This window comes from Salvelinus sp. IW2-2015, linkage group LG20 (assembly GCF_002910315.2).
Source record: "Salvelinus sp. IW2-2015 linkage group LG20, ASM291031v2, whole genome shotgun sequence".
Taxonomy (NCBI): domain Eukaryota; kingdom Metazoa; phylum Chordata; class Actinopteri; order Salmoniformes; family Salmonidae; genus Salvelinus; species Salvelinus sp. IW2-2015.
The window spans coordinates 5229078-5242747 of record NC_036860.1 but is presented as its reverse complement, the minus strand read 5'-3'; the positions used below and the strand labels follow the sequence as shown (position 1 = coordinate 5242747).

Sequence of the window (13670 nt, the reverse complement as noted above, 5' to 3'; positions counted from 1 at the left end):
AAGAGAGATTGTGCTGGCAACATAGACATCACGTTTGAGCAGCTGGATGCGCAGCTGGGGCAATTGTGTCGGGGAGGAAGGGCGAACTCCGCGCACCCACTGCGCATATTTTGCTCAGTGCATCATTGCATTGGAGGTCTAAATAACTCCATTTGGAGGTTTGGTGGTGAGCTTTCCACTCCAACAAATGTGGTTACGAGCAGTTCCAACTGCTTTTTTGTGCTTCAAAGTCAGCAAATCGGCGTCGAAGTCAGCGGCAAGGCATACCTATTTTTATCAGCCAACTGTGCGCTCGGGAACGCACTGGTAGAGAGCTTCTTTTTCATGGTCTGGCAGCGGTGGGAAAAGTGCTCAAATTTTCTTTGACGCATCTGCGTCTCCCACAGAGTCAGTTGGTTTTAATGCCTTCACTGTACTGTACATATCAGAGATGACATGATCCCGACCCTGCAGCTGCAAGTTCATTGCATTTCAGATGACTCGTAATGTCACCAGAAAAGCATTTCACACAGAAAACATTTCGTCTCGGAGTTGTGTTGTGTCTTTCTTTGCTGTCCAAGAACAGACAAATCTCCTCACGAAGCTCGAAAGCTCTTTGAAGCACCTTTCCCTGCTTAGCCATCGCACCTCTGTGTGATAAGGCAAATCACCATGCTCCGTTTCTAACTCCGTCAGAAATGCCTTGAACTGGCAGGTGATTCAAACCTTTGGCTCTGATAAAGTTAACTGTGCGCGTGATGATGCTCATTACATGCTCCATTTTCAAGCTTTCGCACAAGCTTCCTTGGTGTATGATACAATGATAAGCTGTCAGCTCACCTGTCGCGTTTTCTCGTTGCATCTTTCCCGTATCTTCGCCACAGTCCGCTCCTGTGTCCACACATCGCAGGTGCTCCGTCGGTTGTCAAACCCACGAGTTTTCCAAGGCAGCTCCATCTCATTTACACATTTGACCTCTTCATACAAATCATGCCCCGTATTGTGCATGCATAGGACGTAAGCCAAAACTCCTCTTGTCACGCTTAGGCTGGAGTCACTCGCGGATGAAAATTGACAACTGGGCAATGTCAGAAATGTCGGTGCTCTCATCCACAGCCAAGGAATATGCAATGAAATCTTTTCCTTTTTCACAAGCTGCTCTTTAAGATTGATGGACAACTGGTCTACTCTCTCGGCAATGGTGTTTCTGCTCAGACTCACATTTAAAAAGAGTTGCCTTTTTTTCTGGGCAAACTTCGTCACAAACTTTAATCATGCAGTTTTCGATGAAATCCCCCTCGTAAAATGGCGCGGGCTGATTTAGCGCTCTTTCTGCCAAAATAAAACTGGCCTCAGCAGCCTGGCTTGTGATTTGGCTTTTTTGAACAGAGCCTGTTCGAGATTTGACGGCTCGTTTTAATTCCTCTGCCTTTTTGTAGCCTTTGTTCCATGTCCATATTCTTGTTTTGTCGCCGCGTGTTCGTTCTATAATGTCGTCTCAGATATACTCTTTCAGTACGCCACCTTTCTCCACACCAGAAGACACACAGGTTTTCCAGCTTACCTCCGTGAACATATACTCCGACTCCCACCTTGTTTTGAAACCCCCGGTTTCTCATGTCCACCTTCCGTTTTGCCATTTTTGTGGGTATCTGAAAGTTAATTTTACTGTGATGCTGACGACTGCTGTGCCAATAAATATTGAAATGAAGCAGCCTACTGCTCGGTGCGTCACCGTTGCATTGTGGGAAATGTAGTATTGGTGCGTGTAAAAGATCTGCGGGCTGCCGGCTTGCTGCGGTCTGCGGGCCGGTTCTAATAATAAATCAAGATCATCCCAGGGGCCGTAAAAAACCTTCTCGCGGGCCGGATGTGGCCCGCGGGCCTTGACTCTGACATATGTGCTCCAGAGGGTTTCTAAGGGTAGGTACAGTAGAGATGCTGATTCAATTCTTATTGGAGGCATCGCATCACCACAGCCTCCATCATTGACTCAACCTCCCTCAACACACTCCTCAAACTGCTCCCTTCACATGAATTATAGATCTGGGTAGGCCTCTGTTCTCTTCATCTTTAAACTGAAGAAGATCCCTAAAGTGTTCAGTGCGTGCTCCCTCGCTGGGAACTCTGAAGCTCTCAGTCTTACTGGAGACCAGACCAAACCCAGGCTACTTCTGACTGGTTATCATTAGTCAGCCCATATTCTGCCCAAACAAAGAAAAATGTAATCTATTGCAAAGTGGTAAATCGTTTTGGATTAAGAGAATAATGGAGAGTGGTTGAAGAATGTCTTTTAGTTCTACATTATGTAAGTAAAGGGATGAGATTCTAATATGTCTAGAAATGACAAATGGTTCTCTTTAAAAAGCAATGGCAGTCGTGACGGAAGATATCATTTATTTTGTCATAACTAGACTGCCAATCTATCGAATAAAATGACGATATAAACTAGATTTCCATCCGATTGGTGAGAGATTTTCATGCGAATGTTCCTAAATCCACAAGGTAAATACGCGCATTTTCCCACCAGTTGTGTTTCCACCAAACTGAATTGTCGCGGATAAAAATCCGTGCGTGATGACGTAGTGCACACAAAATGTACTTTTTCGCTTACCGAATAAAATGTGAATGTTTAACGCGTTTCCATCGCATTTTCAACTCTACCAATAGTTTTGCCACAAAACCTTTTTGCTTTAAATAGCAAATGTGACTAGTCGGGTCTTGGTACGTGTTCTTTAGCCAACAGCAGATACAGTTCGGGTAGGCCCTGCAGCAGGCTAGTCTACATGATGATATTATCACAGATAAGAGCGAGAATATTTTCTTATTTGTCAAACGGCGGTCAAGCATCGATCATCATGTCACCAGAATAAGACCCTCAACATTTATTGGAAAGGAGCATGAAGATCATCACCGTGCACTTTACCGTGCACTTTCACCACCCTGTGAAGTTCATCATAACTTATTTCATCTGTAGCCTAATAAAGTGCATGGTTTCCTGAGTCGTAGTGGGAGGACCACACACCATGTGATCGAGTGACTCCAAGTTTACTTCGATATAATGGCTATCAATATTTGCGCATAAAGGCATTTCCACCACCATTTCTCGCATAATAACATTTTACCAAAGCAAAGAGATCCCACCATGTCAAACGAACAACGTATCTGTCAGCATTTATAAAATTGGACTGAAACTTCCTGTTTCTGTCACAGCTGTTTTATTTTTAAACTGTATGACTTTACTCACATAAAATCTATGGTTGGAAACGTGGGTATTGGCTATAAATGACAGGACCTAGGCTAGTGGTACTGCCGTCACATTCCACCAGGACCATATCAGGGTGGCGTACAACTATTCGGCAAAGAGCCATAAAGTCCTCGACAATCTCGGAGTCAAATTTCCCCCGAGAAAAAAAACAGACACATGCCTCACTTCCTATTCAACATAAGATGGACATAAATACAGGTCTAATCTTCGTAAAGAACATGTGTCCAGTCATGCTTTCTGAACAGAGAGAGCCCTGTCCTGTCCATCAACCATAAGTCCTATCAGCTTTTATCACTGGAAAAGAGATTACAGTTTAATACTAAAGCACTTAAGTCATGAAATGATGCTTATGGCCCTTTTAGCATTTTCCGCACATAAGCACTGTGAGCAGTAAACCATTACATCATCTGCCCTTCAAGGGAAGTCTACTGAATTACCCATGGAGAACATGCATGACATTTGCTTTTAGCTTACAAGCCAAATCTAACAAAAACATGAAATGTCATAACGTGAACAACTAAGAAAACAAGGGAAAGAGCTCAGATAAGTACTTCATTTGGAATAGTCAGCAATTTTGCAATAAAAGTGAGTTTCCGTTGAAGTCAAAAACACCTCCAATAAAAATTATTATTTTTTTAACAGTTGAGTAGTAAAAATGGATTCACGTTCTCAAAACAGAGGCTCTGAGGAGAACACATCTTTGCTCCGGAAGCTTCTAAAAAACTGCTTTGAGGAAAAACAACAACCATGATGGCATCCTCATGCTACATTTATCAAACAAAAACAAGTCCAACCAATTTTTTTTTTTTTAATTTTTAATTTCACCTTTATTTAACCAGGTAGGCTAGTTGAGAACAAGTTCTCATTTGCAACTGCGACCTGGCCAAGATAAAGCATAGCAGTGTGAACAACACAACAGAGTTACACATGGAGTAAACAATAAACAAGTCAATAACATGGTAGAAAAAAAAGAGAATCTATATACAATGTGTGGCAAAAGGCATGAGGTAGGCAATAAATCGAATAATTTCAATTTAGCAGATTAACACTGGAGTGATAAATCATCAGATGATCATGTGCAAGAAGAGATACTGGTGTGCCAAAAGAGCAGAAAAGTAAATAAATAAAAGCAGTATGGGGGGGTGAGGTAGGTAAATTGGGTGGGTGTAGTTACAGATGGACTATGTACAGCTGCAGCGATCGGTTAGCTGCTCGGATAGCAGATTTTAAAGTTGTTGAGGGAGATAAAAGTCTCCAACTTCAGAGATTTTTGCAATTCGTTCCAGTCGCAGGCAGCAGACAACTGGAAGGAAGGCGTCCAAATGAGGTTTTGGCTTTAGGGATGATCAGTAGAGAATACACCTGCTGGAGCGTGTGTTGTGGGTGGGTGTAGCCATCGTGACAGTGAACTTGAGATAAGGCGGCACTTTACCTAGCATAGCCTTGTAGATGACCTGGAGCCAGTGGGTCTGACGACGAACATGTGTAGCGAGGGCCAGCCGACTAGGGCATACAGGTCGCAGTGGTGGTCGTATAAGGTGCTTTAGTACAAAAACGAATGGCACTGTGATAAACTGCATCCAGTTTGCTGAGTAGAGTATTGGAAGCTATTTTGTAGATGACATCGCCGAAGTGAGGATCGGTAGGATAGTCAGTTTTACTAGGGTAAGTTTGGCGGCGTGAGTGAAGGAGGCTTTGTTGCGGAATAGAAAGCCGATTCTTGATTTGATTTTGGATTGGAGATGTTTGATATGAGTCTGGAAGGAGGTTTGCAGTCTAGCCAGACCCTAGTACTTATAGATGTCCACATATTCTAGGTCGGAACGTCCAGGGTGTGTGATGCTAGTCGGGCGTGCGGGTGCAGGCAGCGAACGGTTGAAAAGCATGCATTTGGTTTTACTAGCGTTTAAGAGCAGTTGGAGGCCACGGAAGGAGTGTTGTATGGCATTGAAGCTCGTTTGGAGGTTAGATAGCACAGTGTCCAAGGAAGGGCCGGAAGTATAATGAATGGTGTCGTCTGCGTAGAGGTGGATCAGGAATCGCCCGCAGCAAGAGCAACATCATGGATGTATACAGAGAAAAGAGTCGGCCCGAGAATTGAACCCTGTGGTACCCCCATAGAGACTGCCAGAGGACCGGACAACATGCCCCTCCGATTTGACACACTGACTCTGTCTGCAAAGTAGTTGGTGAACCAGGCAAGGCAGTCATTAGAAAAACCGAGGCTACTGAGTCTGCCGATAAGAATATGGTGATTGACAGAGTCGAAAGCCTTGGCCAGGTCGATGAAGACGGCTGCACAGTAATGTCTTTTATCGATGGCGGTTATGATATCGTTTAGTACCTTGAGCGTGGCTGAGGTGCACCAATGACGGCTCGGAAACCGGATTGCACAGCGGAGAAGGTACGGTGGGATTCGAGATGGTCAGTGATCTGTTGTTGTGACTTGGCTTTCGAAGACCTTAGATAGGCAGGGCAGGATGGATATAGGTCTGTAACAGTTTGGGTCCAGGGTGTCTCCCTTTGAAGAGGGGGATGACCGCGGCAGCTTTCCAATCCTTGGGGATCTCAGATGATACGAAGGAGAGGTTGAACAGGCTGGTGATAGGGGGTGCGACAATGGCGGCGGACAGTTTCAGAAATAGGGGGTCCAGATTGTCAAGCCAGCTGATTTGTATGGGTCCAGGTTTTCCAGCTCTTTCAGAACATCTGCTATCTGGATTTGGGTAAAGGAGAAGCTGGGGAGGCTTGGGCGAGTAGCAGCGGGGGGGGGCGGGGCTGTTGGCCAAGGTTGGAGTCGCCAGGAGGAAGGCATGGCCAGCCATTGAGAAATGCTTGTTGAAGTCTTCGATTATCACGGATTTATCGGTGGTGACCGTGTTACCTAGCCTCAGTGCAGTGGGCAGCTGGGAGGAGGTGCTCTTGTTCTCCATGGACTTTACAGTATCCCAGAACTTTTTGGAGTTAGAGCTACAGGATGCAAATTTCTGCTTGAAAAAGCTGGCTTTGCTTTCCTGACTGACTGCGTGTATTGGTTCCTGACTTCCCTGAACAGTTGCATACGCGGGGGCTCTTCGATGCTATTGCAGTTCGCCACAGGATGTTTTTGTGCTGGTCGAGGGCAGTCAGGTCTGGAGTGAACCAAGGGTATATCTGTTCTTGGTTCTGCATTTTTTGAACGGAGCATGCTTGTCTAATATGGTAGGAAGTAACATTTAAAGAATGACCAGCATCCTCACTGACGGGATGAGGTCAATATCCTTCCAGAGTACCCGGGCCAGGTCGATTAGAAAGGCCTGCCTCGCAGAAGTGTTTTAGGGAGCGTTTGACAGTGATGAGGGGTGGTCGTTTGACCGCGGACCCGTGGCGGATACAGGCAATGAGGCAGTGATCGCTGAGATCTTTGATTGAAGACAGCAGAGGTGTTTTGGAGGGCAGGTGGTCAGGATAATGTCTATTAGGGTGCCCAGTTTACGGATTTAGGGTTGTACCTGGTGGGAGTAGTTTTTTTCACTTGATGGGTGGCTGGGATGAAGGTCACTCAGATATGGAAGTAATGGGGAGATCACAGGTAGTCTGGGCTACAGTCGGGTATGAGTCCGTGAGCGGAGATGGGAGAAAGTATTAAGTGGTGAACGTTCTAGAGTCGTTGAGACTTATGCAATTTAGTTGTTGCTGATTGAAGCGTGTACTGAGCTTTTGCGTGCGTAGATTGCCTCCTTTTGCAGTTCTATCTTACACAAGGATAACGTCGGTAAGAAGAGATCGGGTGCACGATAGTCTAAAGTGGTGTAGGAAGATGATGAGGGATAACACGGACTTGGAAAGGCAGGCCATCGAAACGAGCCAGAGTTTAAAGTCGTTCTAAAGTTACAGACTCGTATGCTAGAGCCCCTTATAGTCTTGCGGAGTGTTATAGTGGTATATCTCAGAATTTTGTGGCCTTCTAGCAGGATTCGACACGGCAAGGACATCAGGTTGGCAGAGTGTGCTAGCGGTGAGTAAGGCAAACTTAGGGAGGAGGCTTCTGATGTGAATGCATGAGGCCAAGGCTTTTTCGATCACAGAAGTCAACAAATGAGGGTGACTGGGGACATGCAGGGCCTGGGTTTACCTCCACATCACCCGAGGAAGCAGAGGAGTAGTAGGATGAGGGTGCGGCTAAAGGCTATCAAAAACTGGTCGCTAGAGCGTTGGGGACAAAGAATAAAAGGAGCAGATTTATGGGCGTGGTAGAATAGATTCTGGGCATAATGTGCAGACAGGGGTATGGTGGGGCGCGGGTACAGCGGAGGCAAGCCAGCAGCAGTGGGATGTGAGATAAGAGAGGTTGTATCTCTGGCCATGCTGGTCTCAATGGGTGAGGTCACCGCATGTGTGGGGGGTGGGACAAAGGAGGTATCAGAAGGTACGGAGAGTGGACTACAGGGTCCATTGCAAACCAAAAACAATGATAATGATAACTAGCCTGAACAACAGTATGCAAGGCATATTGATTTTGAGAGAGACATACAATAAGGCATAAAGTGATTGCAGGTCTTGATTGGGAGAGCTAGCTAAAACAACAGGTAAGATAACAGCAGCAATAACAGGGTGCTAGTCTAACACAGCAACAACAGGTAAAAATGGCGACGACTAGGCAGAGAGGGTCGGATTAACTACACACAGATCCTGAGTTAAAGCCAGAGCCGACAGATAAAACACAATTAAACATAATGGAGTACCGTGAATTAATGGACATCAAGCATGCATCAGCTATGTAGCCACGTGATCATAGTGTCCAGGGGGCAGCCGTAGATGGAGCAGGGAGGCCTCCACTAAGCTAGCACGCGGCGTTTAAAGTTAGTAGCCCGGGGGTGGTCTGCTCAGACGGAGGGGGTCTGCTCAGACGTGGTCGTGTCGACAGAGAGTCCAAGCCGGATGGCGAAAGAGAGGTTGTGAATTGTAGAATTGTGTTTGCTAACTGGTGCTAGCTTCGTGGCAGTGGCGCTAGCTGCAAGCTAGCTGTGAGGATCAGAAGTAGTGGCTCAGGGATTACGGCAGGAATCCGGCGTTGTTGTCGAGAGACAGTCCGATGCTGGTAAATTGGTGAGTAATATCCAGGCTAATAACAGGGCTGGTGTCTGTGCAGAAGGTAAGAGCTACTAGCAGCGGCAAAAAAATGGCTAAATTAGCTTGTAGCTGATTTAGACCAGTTGTGATGGATTGGCAGGGCTCTGTGTCGGCAAAAAAAAAAAAAAAGGTCCAGTCCAATTGGCAAAGAGGTATTGTAGCCAAGAATTCGCTGGTAGACCTCTTCGGTAGCCGGCAGATGGGCCTAGCTCGAGGCTAGCTCAAGGCTAACTGGTGCTTGCTTCGGGACAGAGGTGTTAGCCAGTAGTAGCCACTCGGTTGCAGCTAGCTAGCTGTGATGATACGGTGTAATTGTCCAGAGCTTGCGTCAGGAATCCGGTGATGTGGTAGAGAAAAAGCAGTCCTATATGCTCTGGGTTGATATCGCGCTTGCAGACTGGCAGGTATTGGCCCGGTATTGAAGCTGGCTGTGTCCGAGTTGAGGGTGAAGACCGCAGCAGTGGCTAACTGACTACTAGCTAGTAGCTAGTTATCTGGCTAGCTTCTGATTGGGGTTACGGTTCTAAAGTATAAAAAAATAGCAGGTCCGTACCACATTGGGTGAGGCGGAATGTAGGAATGTATATTCAGTTCCTAGATGGAAAGTGAAATTAAAATATATACGAAATGTATACGAAAAATACGAAGACTATTTACACGGGACAGGACAAGACAAAGACACGTCCGACTGCTACGCCATCTTGGATACATCAGTATCCGTACATCAATACATCAGTACATCAATAAGAGCCGTCAATGCATAGAAATGTAAATTTTGTGGCTGAGGTGCAACGTTGTTGTGGATAACGACCACGTTCTATGGCCACGGTTTCAAATGAGTGGGATTCATTTAAAGGAAAGAGCGTTGCGAGAGGAAATACAACTGAAAGGGGCAGCTGCAGGAGGCCACAGTCTGTTTTAAGGAGTGTGCACGGCAGGGGAGAGAGCGCCAAGCAGGAAGCCTCCTTTCTACCAGGGTTTCCCCTTGACCTGGAAGCCTGCTTCCCCTGCTGCCTCCTAGAAACCAGGGCTTCAAATTCAACAACCTGGCTGTTCTCTCTCTTCAGGGCACCACAGGGAAAATGGCAGCCTCCTACCAGAACCTGAACCATGGCCATCCATCCTACTGACTGGTAGTGAGGCATCTGTTTATGAGCCTCTAAGCCCAGCCTGGTTCAGCCTGAGAGGAGGAAAGGGATGGATCACGGATGGAAGCAGCTCTCGGATTACTGCAGCCTCTGATGATTATTCCCAGGCAGCACTCATGCCCATGATCTAGAATCTTCTAATGATTGAAGCAGCAGCCATGATGTCAATGTCCACAGAATCACAGAGAGAGAGAGCAAAGAGAGGGAGCCGGAGGAGAGAGATGCTTTCAAACCAACACTGGTTTCATCATGGTAGATTTTTGTCTGCTGTTTAGCTATGACAGTGTGGGTGCACAGCTGTAAATGGATGACATTTCATCACGTTTCTTACGACCGACGAGTAGGCCAGACGGCTTTCACTGAACATGAGGAAATACCCGAGTACAACAGCAGCACTTGCCAAAACGTTACTCATACCTCGCAGAAAGACCACCAAAACATCATCCATACCTTTGATTAGCCTTGTCCTGAAAAACTAAATGAACTTGTCCTCCTGATGCACAGTGATAGAAGCTCAATGCCAAAGCATTAGATGTAGGGCCTCTTGTTGTTCCAACGACTTGGGCATTTCTTTGCACCTAGAGAATAATTACTGGTCCTTTGTCACTCCCCTTTACATTGGACTGCAGCCACCCCTGGATCACCACTGATTGGTTACACAGCAACATAGGCGAAGGAATCAGACCTGCTAGCAGGTTAGTTACTCATTACATTCTCTCTACAATTACTCTGAAGATGATAGTGTTATATAAAAATGGAAGCTATATATCTAACCTGTTCAAACAGAAATTGTCATTGAGATAAACCATCTAAACTACTTTCCGAGGGAGACCTGGAGAGAGGAGGGGCACCAGGAGAAATTTTCCACAGGGAACCTGAGTCAGGGGTGAATTGAATGAGTCTTTCAGAATGAACAGTTTCATATAAAATATGTGTTCATGCTCATCATAGCATGTAAACATATTCAGAGAGCTTTGTCTCTACAAGAACAGCAACTGGCTGAGGCCATCACCTGCTTGTCTGAGAACAACGTAAAAATATCACGCAACATTTTTTGTGCATTACTACACAACTGAGGAAAAATATTCATCTTCACTGCAGAGCTGCTCCCTTTTAATTCCCTGGATTCTGGTCTTCACATATTAAGACATCTGACTGGTGCAAAATTTAGTTGCACAAAAACCCGAAGGGTGATGCTAAAAGGCTATTTAAAAATGGAGGGTAATCTTTTTGTAATTTCCGCCAAATACTAGACCTAATGAAATAGTCATTTGAAAACAACCTAAAAAATGCACTGCTCTCACTAATTAAAGCCAATCATATCAAGGGGCCATAGAATACACAGTGAGAAGTAGGGTGGAGTGGGGAGTGTTTGTGGTTTTAAAATATCCTAGTCTTTCATTCTGTCACATTTATAGGCCAGTTGTAAATGAGAAACATATATGCCTATACACTATAACTATACTAAAAACGCAGTTCGGAGCATCCAAATAGACTAAAGTCAGACAAAACAATAGTCCTTAGCATAGGACAATAGTCTAAACAAAGTGCTATTTCTGAGACCTATTTCCAAAATCACAACACTAGTCCTAAACTAAAACAAAGACTTGGAAACGTTACTTTTTTAGTCAGGCTAATTGAAGACGGATTTCAAGTCCTTCAGCCCTGCAAGCACAACTCTTCAACACATTCTCTGCACAGAGTGCTACTGCATCTTCTGCATATGTCAAGGTTTGTCTAAGACTGTTGATAGAAAAGTGGGTCAACTTCTAGGGATAGAATTCTGCAATCTTCAATCTCTGCACCAGACAATGCCAACAGTGAATACATTATCCTTAAGCACATCTGAAAAGTAAAAATGCTGTGTTTTTACATATTTCAGAGCAAGGCTAAATGCGGCCACAAAATCCCTCCACATATTCTTCTCACAACTGGTGATAGCAGCTTTGCTTAGTGACAAATATGGAACAAATTCAGAGATGTGTGAATATGTCTTTAAAAAAAGATTGATATTTAATTCACAGACTTTGGCAGGAACATTTGTAGGCCTAATCCTTTGCATAGTGGACTAAAAAGCCCAGATGCGCTGTTTCTGTTCCAACAGGACGAAGATTAGAGTTTTAAGTAGTCAGTCACATCGCACAATCCCATTCTGCGCAAATGAAATGACAGAAGGCTGTGACAAAGATTTCTGTCAAATATAACATAAGCATCATATTACTATTAATTAAAGAATGGAAGACAGACAAACAAGACTGTACTTTTACAATCCTATTTTAGTCATCCAGAAGAGAAATATGGGGAGTGCTTCCTTTTTTTTGTGCCAGGTTCATTTCCTTCGACAGGGAATAATTCCTTTGACTTTCTGCTGCAGTTAAACCAGACTTCTCCATTTTCCACAGTCAAAAGAGAAATCATGTTGAGCTTTTCTCTGAGAGAACCTTTCTTCCACTAGAAAAGCCTGCCATTCACYGGACACCTGCGTGGGGAACACAAAGAGCGTCTGCCTCCACCTTCTAACAACCAGCAAATGCTCTCCCTTCGACCCCTGCCACTGCCTCGCCATCACAGGTACTTAAAGGCCTCTGCCTACACTGCATTCCTCTCATCTTAAGCTGTCCGCTGTGCTAAACTCAGAGCCACTTTTCATCTCCAACTTCAGGCAGCACTCGCACAGAGGGGGGGAGGACAAGTTTATTTCTAATTCAGCACTTGCACAGAGAAGCTAGATAGTTATAGAGACTGGAGAGAGAGAGAGGATGTCGAGAGAGGATTTACCTGTACTCGTGACTGTCCTGGAATCTCTTGGTGCTGGTGACGCGTTGGGAAGCTGTCTCCTGAAGCAGCTTCTGAGTGAGCCGGTTGCTGGGAGTGGGATCACTCTCCTGCTGCTCCTCCAACTCGTGGTCACATCTCCACTCCTCGTCCTCGTTCAGTGTGGGCAAATACCCTGGTAAAACCTTCCCACCCCCAGAGACAGAGCTCTGATCGCTGTAGAGCTTAGGGCTCTCCCCCCCAGTCCTGGTGTATTCCAGATAGATATCTGACTTGAGGAACAGCGGGTAGGTGTTCTCCTCCATCATAGTCTGAATCTCAGTCTGAGCCTGGTCAAACATGGCCGGGTCAATGTGCAGCCTCATCACACAGTCCTTGATGAAGCTCTTGGTGGCTGGTTTGATCTGTCTCGAGACTATTCCATTGTTGTCCAGGATGTACTTTTTATAAATGGCTTTCGCCAGTTTCAGCTTCTTCTCCTCGCCCTGGCCCTCATTGGCCTCGAGCTTACGGAAGCCAGTGCAGGCGAACCAGAAGTCCAACATGTCGGCACATTCCTCCTGCTTGAGGAACGTCCTGAACAGGTGGATACCATCCTGGTCGTCCAGGAGGGAGTGCAGGGACTCTGCCCACTTAAGGTAGGGCGGCGTGGGGGAGGCACTGCCCTCCGGCTCATAGCCCAGGTCCAGGTCAGGTCGTCTGGGCGTGGCCGTGGAGGCCTCGTTCTTGAGGCTCTCGCTCTTGAAGGAATAGAAACCGTGGCTGTAGGGCCGTCCATCGCTGGACACCAGCTCTCCCTCCTCCCCAGGGACCGGGGGTCTGGGGGCATCCTCAGTGAAGCTGCCCCCCAGATCCACCAGGTAACCCCCCACCTTGTCGCCCACGCTCATCTTCACAGCGTCCATACACCCCGTCCCAGTACAGCCCACAGTGCAGAACTATCAGATCCACCCCTCTACTTATGCCACCATGAAAGAATTTCTCCTGTAAGAAAAATACAAAAATATATAATGAGTGGAAACTTTAAACACATAAAATGTAAACGTATTCACAGGCAATGACTCAGACGTTTATTATCTCATTTTGACAACTTAGTAAAAACGAACAAACGTTTGAGACAAATTGGAAATCCATTCAATACTGAGAAAATAATAGCAGGCTGCATATCTATGTCTAAGCTTCGAATTCACACAAGTCTAATATTTCAAAAAGAAATCTTGCCAAAACAGAGATGCAATAAATTATTTCATTGCTCACATCGATAGCACCCATTTAAAGGTTGAAAAAATATTTTGACTACTAAGAAATAAAATTCAATATCCCCTAAAGCAAAAGGCATTGAAGAAATCGATGCTCACGAAAAAAAGTGATCTGTGTGTCATGTGTTC

General features: G+C 45.5%; 1 protein-coding gene across 1 annotated transcript in view; it reads right to left on the bottom strand.

Annotated features, from left to right (window-relative positions):
* Positions 1-13265, bottom strand: part of LOC111980490 (axin-1) — a 29547-nt gene extending 16282 nt beyond the window's left edge. Inside the window, exon 1 of the mRNA XM_070449151.1 lies at positions 12286-13265. Within this exon, the coding sequence (XP_070305252.1) occupies positions 12286-13187 (902 nt within the window). The 5' untranslated portion in view covers positions 13188-13265. The remainder of the gene's footprint in view (positions 1-12285) is intronic.
* Positions 13266-13670: the final 405 nt, after the last annotated feature.